The 25,010-nt window shown below is 41.5% G+C and overlaps 1 protein-coding gene across 1 annotated transcript; it reads right to left on the bottom strand.

Annotated features, from left to right (window-relative positions):
• Positions 1-10,929: 10,929 nt before the first annotated feature.
• Positions 10,930-18,246, bottom strand: MEOX1 (mesenchyme homeobox 1). The gene is made up of 3 exons (XM_009894431.1): positions 17,796-18,246; positions 11,901-12,073; positions 10,930-11,052 (listed from the first exon to the last, which is right to left on the bottom strand). The coding sequence occupies exons 1-3, from the start codon at positions 18,244-18,246 to the stop codon at positions 10,930-10,932; spliced, it is 747 nt and encodes a 248-aa protein (XP_009892733.1).
• Positions 18,247-25,010: the final 6,764 nt, after the last annotated feature.

Genomic DNA, 25,010 nt, shown 5'->3' on the forward strand with positions numbered 1-25,010 from the left:
TGTGTCTGTGTTCTCTTCTGCAAATAAACAAGGGAGAGAGGTGCCCAAAATGTTTCCCTGAGACAGACCATTTCTCATCTCATTATTTCATTCTCTTTTTGATAGATTTGTTTTTAAGGCGATACTTTAAAGAACTTTATTATAACTTTGCAATAACTCAGTTCAGCTAAATTAAGGCCTCTTGAAGGCAGTGAGTAGCCTGACACAAGTTCATACTTCTAGTCCTTTTAAATAAGAAGCCTTATTTTACACTTTGTGTCATTTTCTGGGTAGAACCCATAGAATAGAGTATTGGATACATACATATCCAACGTCTGCTAGAAACGTTTAAACTAAAACAGTCCTGTAACTAAGAGTGTATTTTGAAATTCTTTCTCTCCTTACTTTGTATTTGCAAAGTTGCAAAGTCCTTCATGGAGATTCTTTTCTTCCACTCCTCTGTGGCATCTGACATAACTTTTTTCCTTTTCCCCAGACATTTCCCAGAGCTGCATACAGCTGCTGTAGCTCTGCTCTGCTCTGCTCTCTCTGGCAGGGCTGATGAGCAGTTACCGTACAGTTAGGGTAGAGGCACCAACTTTGCAGCTTACACTCCCCCAAGTGTAAGACAAACTCTGCATGTGGGATGCTGGGTGACAGATTGTCATGGGGTATGAGCGTGGGGCATTGGAATCTTTCACTGAATTAAAAATTAAAGGCTGTAAGAAAGTGTAAGTTTCAATTCATGTCTGTTTCCTGCTCCAAAGCCAGGGACCCATGGCATAATTGAGGGACGTTTGAAAACGTTTCTTCTTTAAAAAGGAAAAAGAGAAATATGGCTCAAACCTCCATGGTATGAAGTCACCGTCCTCTGTTACTCACTCCCGTTATCTCTTTGCAATCTGTTCCCAAAGGAGCTTCTAGACAACTGGCTGCTCGCTCTTGTGTAAAAGTTATTTTAAAAAATGAAATAAAAAATTACAGTATAGAAGGGGGGAATAGTGGTGGAACAGTCTGGTCCCGTACGAAAATCCTTCCGTCATGTAGAAATTAAAACAATGTGGCACTGGGGGCAGGGAGGGGGCAGGTGAGGAAAAGAAGTTGTAGGGGTCTGCAGACACCTGCCCATACCCAGTACCGCAGTGGAAACTGCCCCATCATAATTCACAAATATAGCCTGAAAGATGATAGCCTGATGCTGAGATTGCTTTACAGCCACACTAGGCAAGTTCCAGTCAGTCAGAAGCCCTTCTGCTGTAGTCACTGGAAGAAAATGGATTTCCTGTCTATCTGCCTGGAAGTGCTGCATGGATTCAGTATTCAGAGCCCAGTCACTAACACAGACATATAGTATTTCTTGAAAGGGTTGTACACTTTCCTCAAGGGAAGAGAATTACCCAAAATATGAGATAGTGGCTGATGAAACTTAATATGAGCACTGCTAGAAGTGAGGGAAGAAAGTGGGGTAATTGAAAAATTGTGTGTCTGTTCTGTAAGCTGCCCTGATCCATTGTGTGTGCGTGTCTCCATGCGTATGAAATTCTACTGGAAGTAGGATTTGTAAGACTGGCTCATGTAGCATATGACCCAGTCAAAACCTCTGGGTGTGAAGTGTTTCCTAAAAGGGCTCTCTTGTTTTACAGACAGTGTGAACTGAAGGGTTTGGTTCCTCAGTCACACCATGCATCCCTGATCAGGAGGACCGTACATGTGGGGACTTTAAGGACTGTCCTCATTAGCTCATGGCAGGGTGGGAGGTTGGAGGAGAACTGGAGGGGAAACGTGCACTTTCATAGCTATGGTAGCCCACGTGCCACCCGTGTGCTCCGGGTGCAGCTGCGCTTCCTGCAGCACCCTGTGCGCCAGCTAGGACGTGTGCCAGGCAGGGAGCAGCACGGCATCTCTGTGTCCCCAGACCTGTTTCATCTGTGAGAGGGAAGAAATTAGTCATTTCCCAGTGGTTGGGATGTGAAAGACTATTGAAAGGTGGGAGCATAGGAGTTCTTGGCTTGGAGGGGAGGAAGTCTGTTTTGGGTGACAATAGCAACATGAGATAAAGGTGATCAGGTGGGGCTCTGGCCACCCCCAAGGCCACGGGTTTCATGTCAGTAAGAACGGCTCACTCTCCCTAGCAATCTAGTTGTGGCTAGCACATAATTTCCACTACTGTTTTGGTAAAACTAAAATGGCGGTGCGTGAGCTCAGCAGCTAGCTCAACACCCTATGTGAGGGCCTTACGTGTCTACACAGTGTGTCATACACATGCAAATTCTCAAGCTGCCCATAGACCAATGTTATGTGAAACATATGTGATGCTCCATGAGACATGGCAGCTCTAGAGAGCTTTAAGAGGCAGTAGGGCTTTCAATGGTTTGCATTTGGACCAGTTTGTTTTTTCTGTGTAAAATCCTGAGAAGCCTCTTACAGTTTCTCCCCAGATTTCCAGCCTCACGTATTTTCAGCTGAACACTTCTCCAGCTTCTACAGAAATTTATTTCTCTGCCATCTGGTGTGCGTTAACCTTTGCACTCCTTAACAAAACATTCAGATTTTCTGGCCATCTGGTAAGGTGTATCCAGTGAAAAGAGAAAAATGGCAAGCTAGGGACATTACATTGACAGAGACTGTTGTTTCTACCGCAGAGCAGCATCTCAGCAGAGATTAATGTTTGGTGTCACTCCCCTAGACCCAGGAAGACATGATCATACTTGGTCTTAGGAGATAGAAAGGGAGAGCTTCTAACTCTGAAAGAAACTGCAGAACTATTTTCATAATGGGTAAGAAGAAAACACCAACCAGGGGAGTTGCAGGGCAGCACTCCCGGATAACACGAGTCGGCATATGTATGTCTGTATACAGACTCAACCCATGTGCCAAAGATTTTTCCCTTTCTGTCCACACTTGCACAGATCATCTACACAGACAACAACACTCAGTACCTGCATCACAATTGCTGCATCATTTATTTATTAGCATAAGATATCTGCTTCTCTTGGCTAGGTCTAGAAAAGATATCTATTACTCCTGGACATGGAAAAAAAACAGTACCCCAATTGCTTTTATAAGGACCATGGGATTTGACAATATAATATAGGATGTTCTAAACTATAGGGGATGTCTAGACATGCTATCTGGGGCTTCTACATTATCTCCTAATATCGCACAACTAATCAAAGAACAGTGCTAGCTTCCTCTAGAAAGCACAGGTTGCCCGTATTTTTTCAGTGCACATCAGTAGTTGACTATGGCATCTTTGCCTATGTTTATCATTTAAGCTGAGAATTCAGGCATAGCTCTTCCAGTAGGGTTCACAGTGTCATTCAATGGTCCTGTGGCATTGCCATAAGCTGTATGTTTTGTTGAAGCTGGCACCATTTAACCAACATTTATGACCGAGCTTGATGAGAAAGGATATGCAGAACCCAAATATGGAACAGTATATGTTCCAAATATGAGACAGTAACTCTCTACAACTGAAGATTTAGTTTATGTCTTGGCCAAGATGTACACTGAAATTAAGTTTGACAGAACACAGCCATATCCTGTGTGGGACTCCTCTCTGTCTCATTGCTCACTAAAATACAGTTGCCTTGTCAGGCCTGGTTCAGAGCACGTCCTGCCACAGGAAATTAGGCTGGCACTGTCGGTGCAGTTCTAGAGACTCACCTTGCTGGTGCAATGAACGGTGCCGACAGAGGCTGCCCACATGAGTAACACTGAATAATGAGGAGACACCAGGCTGTTGGAGCCTTTGTACAGGCAGCTACCTTAGACTTGTGTAACTCATCCTGAAAGGATCTCTTTAGGCTCCAAGCAGCTGCAACAGGGTGCTACAATGCTTTTCTCTAGAAACTAAAGGTCACAAGAAAGAGTTGAAATGCCAATTTAATGGCTTTTATCATAAGAATTCAAAGTGATTTTTAATAAGAAGGGTTTTTTTTTTTCGAAATATGGATTTTGATTTTTTTTGTCAGATTGGATTAATCTTAATTCCAGAAGTCATCACATACCATATGTCTTTTTTTGTGTGTGCACACTCTCTCTCTAGATATGTATACCTATGTATAGATATCTATCATGCTCTTGCTGTGCATCTTTGCTTTTTTTTTTCTTTTGACAAATTGCTTCTCCAGATTATTAAATATAGAAAAATAAGCATACAGGCTTTTTTCACAGGTTTCCTTCACAGTTGGAATTCTTTTCATTGTATTTATTGTGTGACTACTGTCCACTATCTGATAGCATAGTATGGAGTTCTTGGAAATGTGTCAAAGTAGCATGTTGGAAGAGGTGTGAATTCCATTTGCTCATTTTTCAGAACTCACAATTTGGGGGATGACTTAGGCTGGTTATGCAGGTTGTGTACCCAGCAATGCTCACCCCTACTGCTTATCTTTGTTTATAATGTCAAAAGAGAGAAAACCTCTTAAAGTTCATATGCCTGCCACCCAAATGCGAACAGCTGGCTCAGTGAGGACGGTATGATTTCTCTCATTTCCTCTGCAAGATAAACTGCCCAAGGATTTATTGAGACTTTATAGGTCAAACTAGAGAGCAAGCAATCCAACGTAACTTTATAGGAAACTTGAGAGATGCACCCAAAACACTAATCTTGACCATTTCTAGATGCCCTTTTGGACTTTTAAAAATTTTCCTTTGGAAAATCTCTGCTAGCTTCTTTTTCAAGATGGAGACCTGTCTCAGGATTCTGGAAAATGACACGTGCCATAAATTCCTGAGAGTGGCTTAGAATTCTCTGAGACTTGCTAAGGTCTGCACTGCCCTGTTGTCCTCATCCTAACACTGGCTGTTTTTTATGATTGTGGTATAATTATTACAGCTTCAAAAAGGTAATGTATATTCTCTACTGTCCATCCATACTAGCCACATTAAGCTCTACCATCTTCTTTAGATTGGTCTGCTATAAAGATCTGCACCAACATTAATTTTCTAGAAGATACACCGCTCTAATAAGTAGAACTATGATAGTCCTACTTACCCTTCCGCCGATCAATCCCAAATATACAATGCCATATTTATCTGTTCATCTTTGAAATGACTGCTGTTTCCCTAGATTAAGCGAACTGGAATGCAGGGTCCTCTCACGACCATTTCGTTTTGTGTGACTAAGTTTGCATGTCAACTCATTTATTTCCATTGTCTACTCACAACTTCATACAGACTAAAGCAGATCTGACTCTAAATTGTAATAAATTAGCAGGAGAAATCTCACAGCTGGAGCTGACACGTCACAGCTTGAAACTGAACTCCAACCCCAAATAGATCCACTTTGCTGGAAAATGACAAAAGCAGAGTAGTCTGTTATCTTAAAATCTTCAACTAGACCCAAGATGCAAGTGTCAAACTGCCTGGGCCCCTGTTATTGAGGCTGGCTTTAGAACAGGGAATGCTTAGAGGCTCTGGTGACAAATTGTGGCCCTCAGTGTTGTAGCCACTACAACACACACGGCTACAAAGGAGCTGCGGATTGCCTGCCCAACCCCTGGTTGTGCAGGTTTGAGGATGCATTGCAAAAAATGTTCTCCTGTTTCTTCTCCTCCTCCCCGCCAGAATGCCGGTGCCAGATAGCCTACGTCATAAAGGGAGGCATTGTCCATCTTCCAGAGCTTTACTACCTACTACGTAGGAGAAACTTGTCACAGGAAAAGAAGCTCAGGAGAGTCAGGTAATGAATGTTTAGTTGCGTGATTGTAACTGGTTCAGACTCGTTGTGTGCAAGGGGAAGGAAATAATTATCTGCCCCAGAAGGGTCACAAATGTCTCTGGACAAAGAGCAGTGATTCTGCTCGAGCAAATCCTACAGAGACACAGCCGCTAGATGTGTCTTACTTGCTCTCCCTTGGCACCTTGTTTTCTCAACCCTTGCAAAAAGCCTTATGGAGGAGATGTTGAAGGTATCAGAGCTTTTCTCTGAATTACAGCCAGCCAGTTCAAACAGTTTTGCCCTTGGGGTGCACAACTCTTCCCTACGCAGTCTTTGCCTCTTACAGTGTCAAAGGACGAGCAGGTGGTTTAACAAAACATTAGCAAGGATATGCCACAGCTTTAAAAAATGATTGAAGGGAAACAGAGCTGTTGCTTCTAATTTTTCGCTTTGCTGTCTCCATAATGAAATACAGTCATATCCACTTAAGTAATACTTTATGAAAAAGGAAGTGTTGTGTTTTTACTGGACACCTTTTATTACCAGCCTCGGTGAAAAGTGCAGTTGTAAGCAAGTATCAATTCCTTAGGCCTTTCACCAGTTTGTAATCCTGACAGAGAAGGGCTCCTTCTCAGACAGAGATTTGCAGCAGCAGGAGGTACTTTTTCCAGGGCCTGGAATGATGGGACAAGGAGTAACAGTTTTAAACTGAAAGAGGGTAAATTCAGATTATATATAAGGAAGAAATTCTTTGCTATGAGGGTGATGAGACACTGGAAAAAATTGCGCAGAGACATTGCGGCTGCCCCATCCCTGGAGGTGTTCAAGGCCAGGTTGGATGAGGCTTTGAGCAACCTGGTCTAGTGGGAGGTGTCCCTGCCCAGGGCATCAGGGTTGGACTAGATGATCTTTAATGGTCCCTTCCAACCCAAACCATTCAGTGGTTCTATTGACATGACAAAGTTGTAGGAAATTCCCCAACAGGGTGCCAGTTCCTGAATTATAACAATAGTACGAGTCATATCAGCAATTTCAAGATTATCTTGGAAAGACTCGTCCAGAAATGAAGTGCAAAGGAAGTACAATGCACCTTTTCTGCTTGGTGCTCCAGGGGTCTTGACTAGGAAACTGTAGATGTTCTTGTCCACTGTAAGGCTATTTGAGTAGATATCTGCAATGGCAAAAAAAAATCATTGGGCAGAGAATCTACTCTGCTGTAAATACCAGAACACTATGCGGTGAAATTCTTCAAAGCACAAACCTCTTCCCTAGGCTATCCATGGGCGTACTGACATAAAACTGCCACGCAGTTCCTCCAAAGCCCTGTTCCATTCAGAAATGTAAAAAAAATGTTTCCAAAACAGCAATCTGTCGCTTCCTTAAGCTCTGGTGACACCACACTTGTTTCATAAACCAGGTCATTTACCACAATCCCTTAGTGGCAGTGGTTGCTGAGTATCTCTTTACACGGGACAGGTTTCTCTCAGGGGCTGGAAGAGCTTTGGTAACGATATGTGTTCAAGAAAAAAAAAAATTATTGCTGTCAATTTGCTATCATCAAACCATTGAAAATATGTTCCAATGGGTCATGTACCCTTTTTCCCATTCCTGAAGAATACCCGTCCTTCATAATTGCTGGATTTCTTCTTGCTCCTGTGCAAACCCAGACTGTAAATAGAAGAATCTGGTTTACCCTGCAACATAGGCAGGATTCTCTCAAGAAAGAGAGAATCTCTGCAGGAAAGCAAAAGAGGGGAAGAGCATTTTGTTATTGCTGGAGTTCCTGGCATGATAGTAAGGCCTTACAGACATCTGGTTTGGCGTGTAGATGGATGGTGTACAGCCAAGCACAGCAGCACTTTGGCACATATTTAAAATCCAATTTTTTTCTCTGGATCTAGGATGCAGTATGTTTCTCTTGCTAATCCTTTTCTTGCTTTTAATTGATAATAGTAACAGTCTGGTAAGATATACATGCAGAGGAAACGTACCAGAATGTTGTTCCACTCTGAGGAGTTACCTTGTCCACGGTGTTTCTGTGCAATCTTCATTATACTTGTATTTCTAAGGAAACGATCTTTTCTTTTGAAACAGAGATTCTGAATGTAAGCTTGTCTCAGGTGTTTAAAGACAACCTTTATTGTTCAGCTCTCAAAAAACACACTTGGAGGGCTAACAGCTGGAGTCATGGGATAGAGGAGCTATGTAAAACAAATTGGGGCCTGTGGTATGTTGGCATCTGGCTAGGTAGATAAAATGTCCGTAAAATCTATGACTCTAAGGAAAGTGCTTCTCTTCCTGTATTTAGAAGAGGCAGCGCAGATATAAAAGGCTAGAGCACATATTTTTGTATTTATACAGATATCCCCAGTCCCTGTGGGCTATTTGCACTGGCCTTATATGGGAAGAAAGTCTTGCTTCCCTGGCGGCATGTGCTTCCTGTGGAAGACCTGCCAGACCTTTCTGATACTGTATGGGTGACTGCGTGCTCAGATTATTTATTGACAATGGGGCATGGGAAGCACTGCCAAACATCCCCAGGTAGCTTACTTCCCTTCCGTGAGGACAATAAAGCCTGATGTGTATTTCTGCAAAAAATAATTGCAGGTCAGAGATTTTGCTCCCAGACGGCAGACTTTGCCTGAAAGATTCTTGGCACCAGAGGTTCAGGGGTCAAATACTTTGATGTCAGGAGTGAAATGTTCCTTCACAAAACACTACTTAGAAGAAGCAGATGGTTTCATGCGGAAACTGCCTAAACATAAAATGATCTCACAGGTGACTTGTACCTTATTTCTCAAAAGCCAGAGCAAGAACTGTTTAGGACCTGTAATTATGGGTATGGACTGAGATTCCATTGACTAGCTTTTAAGTGAATTAGGATGCAATATACTACCGTTGACAGCTTCCTTGAAAGGGCAGATTTATTAGCCTTCTTTCTGGGTGAGGGGCTGATTTTGGTTTATGTTGGTAGCCAAGACCCCAAAAGTTTTCACCGCTAAATAAGCTGCTTCTGCAGCTTGCAAACTTTCTAACCACAAAGATCTACAGTGCGTAATTGGCTTAAGAGCCTACAAGGAAGTGAGTAACAAAGAAGTCCTGCCCCATGGTGTTTTGTGTTCCTGGAGATGAGGGTAGCATGTCTGAGTCAGTTCTTCACAAAAATGGCTCTCTTCAGTGTTTGCCAAGAGGTAAACTAGTGAGTTTAGTCAGAAGCTTAATCAGAAGGCACCGATGTTTAAGCAGAGCCATAGTAAAGTTACAGTAAACTGTAGCTTCTTCTCATCTGTGCATAGGCAATATATACTCTAAACTGACCCTTTTTTCATCCGTCAAATAGAGTTTGGAAATGTTAAAGAAGGAATGTAATGGATGTGTTTTCTTAGAGTAATCAGATCTTTGAAAAGAATACAGCAACTCTGTTTCAAAGAAAATAGTTGATATTTGTCTATTTTGAGGTCTTTTACAAGTGGAACAACCACAGATAACTTTATAAACATATCATCCAGATATGCAACTTTATATCTAGCATATCTGCAGTCCACGTTAAACCCCAATAACAATGCATCAGAGTAAGGTGAAAGGAAGACAGTATGATATAGCTGCAAATAATGGTTACCTTTCAAATATTTAAATCAAAGTTTCAGTATTCTCAATAGTCATAATGTGATATGCTAGTGTAAAATTCTGTTTAAAATATGGGCTTAGTGCATTAAATAAAAAGACAAAAGAAATGAAAACAGACACTATGGTTTTCTAAAACTTCATAATTTGTTATACTGCAAGTTTCAGCCGAAAGTGGGGATAATTTCGAGTGGAATTGTTCTTAAGACTTCTGGTGGTGCCATGGCAGTTTGTGATTCTGTATTGGAAAGCTTCTTTCATATATTACTTATGACAGATGTATGGGCAGTTGGCTGTGTCAGCTTTAGTGGCTTTAAAGATTGCTGGTAAAGTTTCTTGGTGTCCTCAAACCCTGCCAAAGGCAGAGGTGATCAAAGACATAATATGTTTACAGTTCGAAAAGCACGGCTACTATTCACTTGTATGAAATATTTGATCAGTTGCAAACACCAAAAAGAAAAATTTCACAAAAAATAACCTATTAATAGGAAGTTTGCAAAAAGGACTAACTTGGTCACTTCAGTGTAAATTTCATAAATCCAGATATTGATTTAGAAGACAGTAAGTAATGAGTGTAAATCCACACAATACCTAGACTAACCAATGTTTTTATATGTAATTTAAAAATATACTTGTACATGTTTACTCGTATGAAAGTTTTGTCTCCAGTGAAAAACAAAATGAGAATTTGTAGAACGTAAACTCAGTTAAATCACTCCACGTGACATTGTTTTCTGCTTCTCCTGACAGTCCTGAGTTCACAAAGAAAAACATGGGTTTCCAGAGAGATTCCACAAATCCAAAAGAAATGCAGCACTGACGAGTAGTTTTCCTTTAGCTGTATAGATTTAGATGTTGAAAACAAAATAGCGCTAGCTATTGTGTTGAGGGCTTAATCTCTGTTGTACCTGCTGTGACATTTGAAATGACTGCTTTGAAAAAATATTTGAAATTGAGATATAGCAATTTAATTTCAGGATTTACAGTGAGCTTGGAAGAATTCTCCCTCTGCAAATTGCTACTGTCAACAAGGCACCTGTCCTCTTGCACTGTCAATGTGAAAGACATCTCTTCTGAAACTGGCAAGCAGAATTCTGTATATATAGTTTTGGTCTCAAATTTTTATTTTGTAATCTTACTGCCTAGCCATACAGGTCTTCAAGTCATATTGCAAGAAAAATCAGTGACTATCAAAGTATTTATTTCTGGTAAAGTAAGGCACAAGGAAAATATGCCTTGTCAAGTCCAAATGTAGAATGAATAGATGTGACCAGGGAAAGGCTGGATGAGAATGCAGTTGCATTTCACTTGTTGACTGACAACCTGTATTTTCTGAGTGTTTGAGAGCCTAGACAATATTACTCCTGTTTTATCTTCAGTGTTTGTTAGCTTTTATTCTGAAGACCCATCTGTGGTAGCAAGACAATTCCAGAGAAAGCTAAATTCATTCAGAGAGAGATCAAAATCATGCCCTCCTTTGGCTTTTTTCCCCTATGTCCTTTAATCATCTCTGTAACCTAAAACATCATACACCTTTTAAAGACTCGGGGCTACAGGCTTTGCAAGCAGGCTCATCTCATGGTGTAGCTGACCCAGAGCAGTGTTGCATCCACTTTCTGATCAATTACTTTCTCCATACTCCTCTCCCATTGCTGCAAGAACTAGTCAGAGCTGGGGGAGGCAGCAGAGTCCACATCTTCTGTGTCATGTTCATGTGGGGACACTGGCTGCCCGCCTTTAACACGTTTCCACTTCATCCTTCTGTTTTGAAACCATACTTTGACCTGGGTGATCAAAAGGAAATAATTACTTATTGCCTCAGTCCGAGCTGTATAAGCAGATGTATGCATATATGTGTGTATCAATAGACAGATGTTTTGCAGAGCTCTAGTAGAAAAGGTGAAAGGAACCTCACAAGTTTAAGTAATCCATGTCTCTAACAAAGGCAGGAACACTTATTTCTAAATTGTTCCAGGCAGATATTTCTCTGAGGCCTGCAAAGGTAGTACAAGTACTTTGCCTAGAGTCTATCTTTATGTCAACTAAGCATGTTAATCCAATAGGTACAGTGCATCTAATGTCTTTTGACATCTAGTCCATCCAATCTAATGTTCAGGAATTATAATTTGCTTCACTTAATTGAGCAATTCCTCTATTGTCCACTTAGCTTTGACAAGGAAGCCCTGACTGAGATTACAATGAGGGAACCTCTCTCCACAGAACTCTGCAGTTTTGTCTTTCCATATCACCTCAAAATACTACCCGACCCAGGAAGAATGCATGCATCAAACATATATAATTCTAAAAACTTCCTGGTAATCAGAGTCTAAGGTGATATTCATATTCCATCTGTAAGCCTTGACATATCAGTATGTACCAGTGGTGGCAAACAACAGCTCAGTAGATATCTGTTATTCCCAAATGTGTCTTTAGTTTAGATAAATATAATCGCATTTATTAATTACTTACAGAAATTTGTAACAAATGTGTTTTAAAAGAATGTGAAGGCTTTGTATTAAAATACCTCTGTGCCATTGCAAAAGTGCACCCTCAAGTAACATATCTGGGTTTTAGCTTTAGGGATAAGTTTTGGGGAAGAAAGAAGCTGGGGAGGCAGGGATTCAGGAAGTACTTGTCTCTCGGTGAGATCCAGGTTCACAGCTATCTCATATCTCCTGAGCCTTGTCAAGTAGTTATGGTGGGCAAATTCAGCTTCCAGTTCCCGTAGCTGCTCCTTTGTGAAAGCTGTCCTTTCCTTCCGTGATTTGCTGCTTGTTTCTGCTTTGTTGCTTGAGTTCTGGTTTTCTAAGAGGCAAGCACACATTGCGTAATTTGTAGTTATGTTGATTGGTGTGAACATGTGTATTGCAGAGGTCTGATATAAACTACTAATTGAAGTGCTCAGTGGAAGCTTTAAGAATTTTGCGTAACGCCCCCTCAAGCTCAGCATGAGGTATCAGCGTTGCCAGCCTTGGGCTCCAGGTGGGACAGCGCAGAGCCAGGAAGCGGTGGGTTGCCAAAACTGCAGACGGGCGGGCCTGGGGCTGCGAGGTCAGAAATGGGCAGCTGTGGGAAGGATGCTCTCATTCCTGGCTATCATTGCATCGAAATAATTTCTTTCCCCACATCTTTACTTTCATTCTTTACATATATACTATCACTCTTCCCTGATCTACCAAGCAACAGACAGCAAAGTTAGCACTTTGTGTATATGATGTGTGATGTGTAATGTGTTGAGAGGGCACAGTGACAATCTCTGGTGCAGGGTGTAAGGTAAAGGCATTTGGTAAGCACCTAAGCTAGCATATGGCCTGGAAATCTTGTGTGTGTCAGGACAGGGTGGGGGTGGGGGTGGTGGGAAACACGGCAAAACAAGCAACACCAGAGAACCAGGGTTCTTTGAATTGGCACACGATACTCCAGAGTTTGAGCTGCTTCTAATCCTTGCTAAATGAAAACTACACGGAGATCTGGTGTCTGTGTGCATGACTGGCCTCAGTATTATCCTTGTAACGTGCTGCCCTGGAAAACTTTTATGATCTTTGTGCACTTGGCTGCAATGTGGTCAATCATCATATTTCAAAGCCAAATTTCAAGCCATAGCCAAAGGGATGCTTCACCTTAAGTGCTAAAAACCAAACAGAAACGGTCTTTGCCTGAGACCTTGCTCCCATGAGTGATAATGTGCACTGGGACTGGTGTATCACATGCTGCAGCGGTACTGCTCTTCATTTCAAGGAAATTAGTCTTCTTTGCATCAACATTTTTTTTGCTACTTATATGTCAAAAATCCCCAAATAAAGTTGGGGAAAGTATGAAAACAAAACCCCAAAAGTTTCTCCCTGTGATTTTGGCCATAGTTGTACAATCCCCTTCTTTCTCATCTCTTACTGAACAAACACACAGTTACACGTTTCCCAAAGGCTAAAAACATGACTTTTGAGAGAATGGTGGGGTACTGGGATTTGCAGTGTGGATCCCCTGCTGGGAACTTTGCCACCAGCTTCTGGGAGCCTTGCTCTCAAGGGCTTCCCCCCGGGTCTCTGCTCCCCTGGCAAACATGCGGAGGGGTGAAGCAGCTCTCCAATGCCAATAATACACTGCAGCAACTAAAGCCACCTCTGTAAAATTAATCTGGGATAAAAATAGTTAATGCAACCAGAATATACATGTGAGCCCGGCACTTAGCCCTGTGTGAAGGACATCCTTTCCCGGGGCAGTTTCACCAATCTTCATCTCCAAAAAACAATGTGAATAATTTTAAACAGCTAAATATTTCTGGGAACAGAGCAGGATGTGTAGCTTGGATCCTGTCATCCAGGCTGCATGCCACATGGTGTTGTAAAGAGACATATGGTTATTCATGTGGTTATTCATGGCTGCCAAACAAAAAATACTCCAAAAGTGGAAATTGGGCCTAGTTGCTTCAGAGTGTTGTCAACAGAATGTGGAAAATGGCAAATGTTGTGTGAAAGGACAAATTGGCTTGGAAAGATTTTCCTACTGTACTGCCAGTTTAAAAAAAAAAAACCAAACAAAAAAACACAACAAAAAGCCTCCTCAGGAATGACAGGAAGATCTGTGTCTCTACCATGTCTCTACCATGTGTACTTCCAGGACCCCAACACATTTCATTGTGTGGTTGAGCTGAACAGCTGCCTTTCCCCAGGGCTGCAGCAAAATTTGTGTAGGAATCCAAATGGCACATGTTCCTATGCTATAAAGTTTCCAAAACAAAAATGGTGTCAGGCACTAATGCATACATGTGTGTATGAAGAGGCAACCCATTCCTTGCAAAACAATGGGCCAAATTCGGCATTTGGAGCCGGTCAACAGAAGTCAGGTTTGCTTTGTGCTTACAACCAGCACAACTGAATCAGAATTGGGTCTCATGAACCAGTACTCACTCTCCCTCACTGGCTTGAACTGGTCTGCTAACAACAGCCAGTAAACAATGCTTTGGAGAAAGGCATAAGGACTCTGCACTGTGCAGATACAGGATTTTGGCATCACAGAGGGTGCTTGTATTGCTCAGAGAGCAGCTTAGGCACAGAAGCATGGAGGTTGCTAATGCCTGTACCTGGAGGACCCTACTTGCTTGTTAGATGTTTGTGGTGATCCACGGCCCAAATCAATGCACCTGGTGTTTGCTACTCTGCAAACTCCTGTTGGTATCTGCAATTTTTCCCTCAGTAGAAGAAAGTAAAACAGAAATACAAAGCATCTGCACAATGTTACTTTTCCCCCCATACTAAAGGCTCTGAGGGCATATTTATTCTACGTGGTTAAATCAAGCAGTTAGACACTGATAGATTTTGCTGTTATGGAAGATAAAATTCTGAAAGCTATCAGGAATATTAGCCAAGTGAAGTGACATCATAAATAGTAGATTCATTTGGCAGCTCATGATAAATTATCCAGAAGTTACTTCAGTGTGCACCTCATGCAATAACCCTCAATGGAGGCTGCATAGAGAGGGCTATGACACACGGCGTTCTGCACCCAGACCACTTTAAACTGATTGGGGACTTGCCTGTACTTTGCTTTTTCAGTCGTTCTCAGGTTATCTGCTGCTACCTGCTGCTATCTACTCTTACCTACTGCTTTTTCACAGAATCATAGAACGATTAGAGTTGGAAAGCACCTTAAAGATCATCTACTCCAACCCCCCTGCCCTGGGCAGGGACACCTTCCACTACACCACATTGCTCAAAGCCCCGTCCAACCAACCCCATTTTTATACCACCATGACTGTAAACGGGAATCGCAATCTTAGAAAATCCTCTTTGCAGTTAGTGGCAAGACTGAGAAAGACTGTCAGGTGGGAATTCAGATCAGCTCTACACATTTTAATACAAAGCTTTCCAAAATTTGTCAGTCAAGGACATTGTATGTCTACTATTGTTAAGGGAGTCATTACGCACTGTTGTCACATTCTCATTTCTACTGCGATCTCACTAACATTCTGTATTGTTTCATTCACATAAAACAAAGCTGTCCAAACTCTATTATGTATTATATTACTATTGTTGGAAATATGCGGACTTCAAGTGCGTAATAACACAAGTACAATTTAGGACAGGTCAGACAGAAACTTTATTGAGATTTTATTTGAAAATGTTAATGGCTGTGGCTTGTGGATGGACAAGAGAGGAATCTGTGAAAGCTGACACTAGGGTAACGTCTATCTTCAGATCATTTGTTGAGCCCGTAAAGACAAGACTGAATACGGCATCTAAATAACTAAAGTCTGTAGAGGAAGGGAAAGGTGTGTGCATGTTTATCCATGAGTAATTGTAGTAGATGCCACTGTTGTTATTGCCATAACAAAGCCATTCTTTAAATGTTTTTAGTATATCCGTGCTTCAAAGACTGACAAGCTTTTTTATTATTTTTGCACCATTCTGCTTATTTGTCAGAGAAGTATGCTTATTTTAGAATTTTCTCAGAACACTCTGCAAAGAGCCACATTCAAGGATCTTCCCTATGTACCTTGTAATAACTAGGGTCTTCACAAGAACAAAAGGTTTTTGCGTGCACCGGTACAAATCGTGGTAATTCTGTATCTATATTTCAGTTCAGGTAAAATTGTGGTGGATAAGGCACCAATGAAAAAAAAAAATAGCTTATTTTGTAGGTTTTGTCTTCAAGTGATTTTAATATATTTTTCTTTACCAGCCCAATCTCTGAAGGGAAGGCTCTGCGTACCTAGATTTTTCTAAAGAAGTCAAGGAAAATTGTCAAGAGGAGAGGAAAGACTTATGTTCCACTTAGAATAAAAAATCAGTATGTGATAAGTCCAGCTGCATTTCTGGAACTGCTATAAAAGTGAAGGAAATCACAATAAAATTGCTTATAAACTTTCCCCTCATTTGTTTTATTTTGTCTGGGGAAGGAAGGAAGAGCTTGCAGGAGAGATATCAAATAATTCTATCTGCTGTCTGGTAAGCAAAGAAGGGAGTGAAATTAAAAGCCATGGAATCCCCTTTTGGGATGTTTTCATTATTCTGCATTTGCTGGAGTAACAACTGGTACAAACAGCAACAGTTGCTAGAAGGTAGGAAACGCCATACCTTCCAATGATGTCGTAGCTAACAGCTCCCCTGTAAGGAAAAATATATGGGACAGCAGCACGTATGAAAAGAAGATGTCAAGGGTGCTGGCGATAGAGAGTAGAAGGAACTTTTGTCTCCTACTTAGGGAGATGTGCTTTGGAATTAGTCTCTTTAAGAATAAGGATACCCCTCTAATCTGAGTATACTGAAACCTGCTGTTTACCTATCACTAGCAAATGTTATAATAAAAGCATTGTTCTCTTTTTTTTTTTTTTTAAATTCTTTGCATTTGGGTTTTTGGGAAATTTTTGCCCCAAACATGTTTTTCCAATGGAAATAAACTTAAATTCTACAAAGATTGTTTTTTAAAGAAAAAACAGGTAACCGACAGGAGTAAACTAGATTCTAGGCATGAAGAAGTTTGGAATATCAGTTATGTGTTCCATGACAGCCTAGTCATAGGTGAAGAGAAAGAGACTAGGACTAATTGCGTGACAGAGCATGAATACAAGTTTGTCGTTTAAATTGCAAAATGGAGAAATGAAAGTTGGATTAGATGTGGCTATTCTGCAGCCAACCTGTAAAACCTAAAAAAAAAATAAATAAATAAATACTTTTATTGCTGTGTTCTCTACCTGTAAAATGGGGATACTGGAAAACATTCCCCACTTCATAGCAGTGCTGTGGGAAAAAGCACACTGTAACTTGGAAATGAATACTATAGCAAATGAATGCATATAAACATCTTAATTTTTAACAGCTTCCTCGGGAGAAAACAATTTTATGCATATTTCACATACCTGGATTTGAGACAGCAGCAAATCAGAGGTTATATAACTAGGAAATTATTGAATATTGCACTGTAATAAGAACATGTTTTGTTAGCTGGGGTGATGCAATGAAAACTATCTACATTTTCTGTGTTGTTGGACACTGTACCAATGAGGACGCTTTTAGTACCGCCTGTTTTGAGGTAAAAACAATTAATATTTAACATTTAGTGAGGCCAAATAGAATTTATATCTAAAGGGAGACTTTGCATCTTGTACTTCGTGCCATAAACCGAGATGTCAGAATCCTAGTATAACATTTCCAACTAGCACAGGCAGCTCAAGGTTACTGCCATTCTCTTTCACTCAGACAAATAGCAGGTATGCAATATGTAACTCCACATCCTAGGGCTTTCAGCTCAGTGTATACATGCCATGTGATTCTTGTTTAGTTACAGCAAATGTGCATCGTGCTGGTGAATAAAATGCCTAGTTCAGTAAACAAGATCTGCAGGAGTGAAATACAAACACCAGAGGTCACCAAAGAATAAGTCGTTTAGTTTCAGTGTTACTGTGTAAGTTTCCCCAGTCAAGAATTATAAAATGTTTTCCTCATCAACTTTATGTCTTAATTCCTAATCTTACAGGTGCTCTCATTCTATAGCCTATAGTAACCCACAACCCTGATTTCAAATCACCTACCTGAGTTTTCCTTTTTTCTTTTGGATGACTTTTTCTCAGTCTCATTTGTAGTATCTACTGGTACTTCATCATCTTCATTCATACCCACTGCTGCACTCACTAGATTAGGGCTGCTGCCTTCTGACTCCCCAGAACCCAATGCCAGTCCTGGATTTAGTTGTCTTCTGGCCTCAGTTGCTGCAAAATGCCAGTCAGAGTGTTGGAAAGAGGACTGCTGCTCCACAAATGCCCGCTCCTCACATGGGAAGCTGTGGGGAGCAGTCACCAGGCAGGAGGTTGAGAAATCAGAGTAAGTAGCAAAATCTGATTTTTGATGGAAGGCGAATGGTGCTGGTGGGCAGTGGTTCAGCCCTGAGGCTGTGGTGACATCCGCATGGGTGCTCCGCAGGCACCCCCAAAGCAAGGCCGGGGGCTGTGGGCTGCGCATGCAGCTGCTGCTGGTGGGATCCATTTGCTTCGACTCCTGTCCACACTCCAGTGTTCGTACGGGTTGTAGCTCAGGCTTCAAAAATCAGAAGAGAAGCAGAGGGGGAATCTTCCAAATTTTACGGAATAGATTTTCTCCCTAAACAACAGCTTGTTTGTGGGTTTTATGCTGTTGCAGATTTGTTACTTTGGGAACTCTTCTAAGCATCTTCGTTGTCCCGACTGGAAAACAGTAACCAGACCTATGCAGTGATTGCCCTGAATTGCTTCCCAAGGCCTGAAGCTTGCTTCCTTGTGAAATGCTGGACATGAGCAAAACACTTTTTAAATACTGTGCTGGGGAGAGAGTGACAAGTTTGTGAAGTGAAATGTGAGAGAGGGGAGGGAGGGGTTAATGCACATACACTCGGTCCCTCCAACCAAAGCAAAGCAGGCAACTATTAATCATCCGAAACCTTATATGCACATCTAATGGGATTTGCAGATGGAGCCTTTTAAAGAAACAATGTCTGTATTTTTTTTAAAAGGGAACAGCACACAAAAAAAGGCTTTAATGTTTCCCTGTAACACTATGAAGTTATTTTTATTGCACTGTTAACAAAATTCCCCAAGTCTTGGATTTGGAAAAAGCCCTAACACAGAATTCAACAGACGCCAAATTTCAAGAACTAAAGTGGGAAATAAAAGTAAGAGAGGACTTCACTGATCATATATAATTTAAGGCCCAATTATAAGTTTAAAAAAATATTAAACCTGCCTTGTTCATGCATGCAAGGGTTTGAGTGATTTTATTTGTTTGTTTTGTTAGCTTTGTCACACAGGTATTTGCTGAGTTTGCTGCCAGTGGCAGTTATTCTTTCTGTATCCTACTTTCCAGGGAATTTTCAATATGCCACTCCTTCCTGCAAGGAAATCTCCTCTTTTATGCCAGTAGAAGACATGTTTTTCATCTTTTGTTGAAAGCTTTATAGTTTTTCCTAACAGAAAGCAGATTCTTAGACCCTAGCGCCATCACAGTTGAAAAGACATTAACAGGGAATCTGTTCTCAATCCCTTTTTCTCAGAAGTGTGGCAGCTGGGAATGCCCAAAACCCTGCTATGCTAGAGTTACTGCTATTTCTCTCAAGGTTGTTCTCTATGTTTTTAATGACAATTTATGTGTGCATGTGTTCCATGCTTCCATAATCTGCTTGCAACCATTTCCAATACTTATTCCCCTAAGCCTTGCTATATGTTGTGTGCCGCTCTTTCCCGTGTCACACCATTTGTGCTGGGTTTTGTGTTCTCTCACAGACACAGAGATTTAGCAGATGGGCACAGAGCCTTCATTTTTCACAGGGGCTTAAGTGATACTTTTGTTTGGCTTCTGTATAATTCAGAATTGTAATATTTCCAGGAATCAGGAAAAAAAAAAAAAAAAAAAAAAGAAAAGAAAAGAAAAAGGTGTGCTTATCCTGATACCTCTGTTGGTTCATAGAGCTTAGCCTTTTCCAAGAAATCAAATGGGTTTAGCCCCAATCTTTCTGAACAAGAAAACAAACATGAAATTCTGTTCTATCACACGAGTCCTGACTTTCTTAAAAAATTCTAAATATCTGATACTTAATTCATTCTCTAGGAAGAACTCTCCCAAACATTTTAATCTGTTGTAGTGTTATATTAGAGGATAAACAACAAAAATATTTCCTGCTACCTAGTAGGAGGAAAACCCTCAGACTGCTCTTTTTCTAAAAGGCCAGGTTATAATGAATTTATGAATTCTCCAGATGTTTTGGGCGCTGGCAGAACCTCAGTCAGAGTCCAGAACTTTTTGCCAAAGCAAAGTATTTCCTTTACATTCTGTGTGCAACACTCACGCACTTCCACCACACAGGTTATTAGGGGTTTGTACGAATTCCAGCCTAGGTCTGTTGTTTTTCAGTCCTATTTTCAGTCTACAAAACGATCTAGGTAATTATGCAAAAATTTATGTCCTTGCGCATGCACTTTGTGGGGGGATAGAAGGGAAGGGAGGGTTGTCCATTAGTCTAGTAGTCACTTCAGCCAGGAGCAGCTTTAGGCTCCCGTTCGGGAATCCCCACGAGGTCTGGGCAGAGGTCTGTCTCTAGGACATGACTCAGTTCCTGCACATCACTTTGCACTCCGAGCCAAACTGCCTGGACCTTGTTTTCCCAACGGAGCTCTCACTGTTATTCCTCCAGCACCAGCTGTGGGAAGAGGAGATGGCATACCCTTCCCAAACGTGAGAACCCACAGGCCTTGCCCTGCTCCAGCACCCTCTGCAGCTGGTGCTGACACTCAGCCGCTCCGCAGGGGCCTGTTTGGCCTCAACATCCTCCTGACACTTCATTCCTGAAAGGAGAAAGAACAACAATACTCCCCTCCTGCTAAATCCCATTTGTTGGTTGAGGCAGCCACCTTTGACCTTCATAAAGTCAACATCTCTTCAGTCAAGCGCTGCGTTGGGTAGAAAAAAAAATGGCATGGATGGAGATCAGTTTTTGTAATGGATGTTCCCATAACAAGATGAAGGCTGGCAAGTGGGGGTTTATCTTTGAGCTTTCTATCAGTTCATTCTGTGACTCCCCCAGGAAAGCATTTCTCAGCCATCTCACAGACCAAGAAGCCTCTGAGCTCTGGCTCGCCTTGAGACCTTGCACAGTAATTTGCATAACTTCATGAGGGTGAAATGACACAACTTGTGCCATGTCTTCACCTTCTTTTTCTGACAAGGCAATTTTCTCTTTCAATAAAAAAGACCTGGACCATCTCATGCCACTTTAACGTAGACCTCTTCTAAATAACCTTCACGCTTTTGCCATTTCTTTGAACACAGGAGCTCTCTGGGGCAGGAGTCCTGGTCCCACTCTGCTTTTGCTGCACCTGACCCAGTACAATTATGTCTAGTGCTTTTGCACTTGAAATCCAAAGTTATTTCTTAGATTACAGATTTTACTCTGATCACAAGGCAAAGGAAGGTTTAGCTTCACAACAGAGAGACATTGGCTGATGCTTATCTTGTCAGAAGTTTAAGAAAAATTTACAGGCTTGTGGTGGAGAAAACACTAGGCACCAAAGTCTACTCTTGAAATTTTAGGAGCTACTAACTTGCAAGTTAATAACACCCTTAATTGAAAAAGAAGTGCTCTCTAAACTTTTTTTTTTTTTTTTAAAACAATATCTGAACAATGCCATGCTGTGACTTGCCATGTGTGCAACTGAAGTAACTGGGGAAGTTTTCCTCTGTGTGTGTTCTGGACCAAGACTGGGAAATTCCTTGTACATGGAGGAACACTTGTTATTAACTCCATTGAGCATTTTAGCATTGATGAAAGAAAGCTGAAGAGCAACAAATAGTTAATACTAAATTCAGGAAGCTGCTGCTTAGTTGCAGAAGTTATGGATGGAAAAAGTTTATTAGGTTACTTCATCTCTCTACATATAGTCGTTTTATTGTTCTCTACTAGGCATTTCCATAGAGCCATGGGATGGTTTGGGTTGGCAGGGACCTTAAAGATCATCCAGTTCCACCCCCTGCCCCGGGCAGGGACACCTTTCTGCTAGACCAGGTTGCTCAAAGCCCCATCCAACTTGGCCTTGAATATCTCCAGGGATGGGGCATCCACAACCTCCCTCAGCAACCTGTTCCAGTGTCATTTTCTAGGATATTGCCCAGAACAGAGTAACCGTCACAGTTTCAGTCTTCCACTTTCCCTTTGGGGAAGACAATTCTTCAAAACTCTTTCCTAGTGTCTAGACTCAGTTCTCACTTTTACTGACTCCATCTCATTGTTCTGCGTAACAACCTGTTGGCACTGCACAGGTGGAGAGCGATTATTATAGTGAGTTTTACTTTTTTTTGGTATCTATAAGCCATCTTAAACACAAGCCAGATGTATCTCAGACTTTTAATCTTTCCTCTGAGTCAATCGTTACAGCCTCTTAATCATGTTTCTGGTGCTTTGAATTCTCTGCAAGTTGCAGTGCTAGGAATGAACGTTCACTAGCACCAAGCTGAGATTGTTGGTACAGTTTCTGTCAGTGAAGAAGGGAGAATAAGTTCTGAAGGAAACTGCAGTGCTGCAGGATTGCAAAGCTCAGTTTCCAGGGCATCATGTGTGAGAGGTTGTGCTCCTCTATGCATAGAACCTCCCTTGCAAATGCTGCCAAATCTTGTATATCTACTGAATAGCTTTAAACTGGAAGAGGGTAGATTTAGATGAGATATTAGGAAGAAATTTTTCACTCTGAGGGTGGTGAGGCACCGGAACAGGTTGCCGGAAGAAGCTGTGGCTGCCCCATCCCTGGAGGTGTTCAAGGCCAGGTTGGATGGGGCTTTGGGCAACCTGAGCTGGTGGGAGGTGTCCCTGCCCAGGGCAGGGGGGTTGGAATCTTCAAGGTCCTTTCCAACCTAAACCATTCTATGATTCTATAATTTCCCTAAAGAACTAATGTGATGTTAGGCTAGAAGCTATTGCACTAAGATGTTCAGAAATACAGATGAAAAAAATTGCACTGTTGCCTGAAGCTGCTGTATCAGCAAAGACCCAGTGTAAGTGCACTGATACTGATAGAAGATTACACTCGTGGGCATGACAGGTGCTCCTGAAGACAGTTCAGTATTCCATTAGGAAGTCATCTTCTGCCACATAAACATTATTGCAATGTGAAGAAAAATTTGTTGTTGATTATTCACTGAGCTACTCCTCCTGACCTGTTCTCATCCATAGTATTGGTCATTTGGCAATCTCGTATTTGTTCTGCTTCTGTGAGACTGTGAAACTAAAATAATGTGTTGGAAATGACACATGAACAAGAGGGAGGATGGGGAGTCTAAATAAAAGATTGGAGCTGGCCCTGTGTTTGCCTCACCTGCTGGGCATTTTTGACATGTTAAAGTATTGCAAGAATGGGTCATAAAACCCAGCATCTCTGAGGTTCATTTTCAGAGGCATTTTGCAGACATGTTTCATGAATATTTACAGTTCTTATTCTTACTGGGCAGAAACAAGTTAAATAACTTTTCAGAGGCTGAAGTAGACCCATAGTCAGAGACTGTAGTTCCATTTTACAGCTGAGTAAAAGCCCAGCCAGTGTGACTGGAGGCAGAAACTTTGTCCTGAGTAGGTGATACCTCCTACATCTGATTCCTTAAGCTTACACTTGCTGAAGTCAGTAGGACATAGCCGTTGACTCACAGGGGCAAGGATTTAGCACCATTGCTTGTCTGCCTGGAGAACGGAAAGTGCTGAAACTAGCACCAAACTTAAAATATTGAAACTGAATCTTGGTCCTCTTTTAACTGCACGTGCACTTAAGAAGACAATTCAGCCCCCAGCATTCATTGTCTTGACCAGTGTAGTCAACGCGAGTTGCTAGCAGAAAATCTTTTTTGCAAGAATAAACAGCTTTAACATACACTGCAGAAAGGTCTCAGCTGTAGTGAGTTTCATCAGACCCCCACGCTGGGAAGTGGAGTGCAGCAGGGATGTGCAGCTCTCAGGAGCCTGCGTTGAGCCAGTGATGGAGTGAGTCTCCCTGAGGGTCTGCTCACACACTAGGGCTGTGGCAGTTTTGCAGATTATTTTATGTATGGGGAGCTCAAAGAACTTGACAGGATTGTACAACGTAAAGCTCATTTTCACTTCTGAGGGAAACAACTGTCCAGTGAAGCTTGGAAATGTGTTAACCAAGGCACAGAGACATCAAGCGATTCACTGGGGGAAACTTTACTTCTTAATAACAAGATCTGGCTTACTTACTGAAAATGAAGTGACCTATAATAATAGCTGAATTCTAGGAGACAGGACTCCTGCGTTCTCTACCTGTTCTTCATTTTGCATCCCTAAGTAGCTAATGTGGTATATGAGGATATATCTACACTGCAGTTCATATGAAGCTCTGGGTTACACTATAGGCAGTAGTAAAGTTTAATGTCTGACACATATTTATGTGAATAATAATCACAGCAGCTGGCTTTGCAGAACACTGCATGTGCTAAAAATTGCTATCACATTTGTTCTGACTGTTGGTTTGTAGGTATCGAGAATAGAGGTATCTATACCATCACGCTAAATACTGCATAAACATAGTGTGCTGGAGAAATTACAGTCTCTGTGGACAGGAAAACTGCCCGGTAGGTAAGGTAGTAAACATACAGAGAGCGAAGCACGAAGCAGGAGAGAGAAGAGGGGAAAATTAGGCACGTGAGGGCTTTGCTGAATCTGAACCACTGCAGGAGACCCAGCGGAGCGTAGAGGATTGCAGAGAGGTGTGTCGAGAACTGACACAGCAAGCACCTGTGAAGGAAAGGAGATGGGGGCTAAACCAACGATGAGATTTAGAAAGGAAATGCCAAGCCCAAAGATGGGCTCTTTGGGTCTATCAGTCATTTTAATAGTTTTCTCAGGCATTCTGAAGGAGTAAAAGAACAGAAAAAGCATAAAGCTTAGACTAATAGAGACAGTGTACCTAGGAGAGAAAAATGAACTCCCACCAACAAAAGTTAAAGAGCTATGTGGTTAAAGAGCTATATTAAAAGACATTAGATATTGGACAAAATGATGGGAAATCTTAACTTGCATTTTGCTGTAATGACTTATGACAAATTAGTCCAGTTTAAAAGGCCTGTATTTGCAGGAAAGCAGTATTAGGTGTTTGATAATTTGGGGGAAGAGATGTAGAGAGTGAGAAAGTCTTCATTTCTTTCCCCTCCCCACCCCCCAAAAAAAAAAAAAAAAAAAAAAAAAAGAGCTATTACGTAACAGTGATATGGTTGTATGATTTATC

Source organism: Charadrius vociferus, unplaced genomic scaffold (genome assembly GCF_000708025.1).
Source record: "Charadrius vociferus isolate BGI_N301 unplaced genomic scaffold, ASM70802v2 scaffold730, whole genome shotgun sequence".
NCBI lineage: Eukaryota > Metazoa > Chordata > Aves > Charadriiformes > Charadriidae > Charadrius > Charadrius vociferus.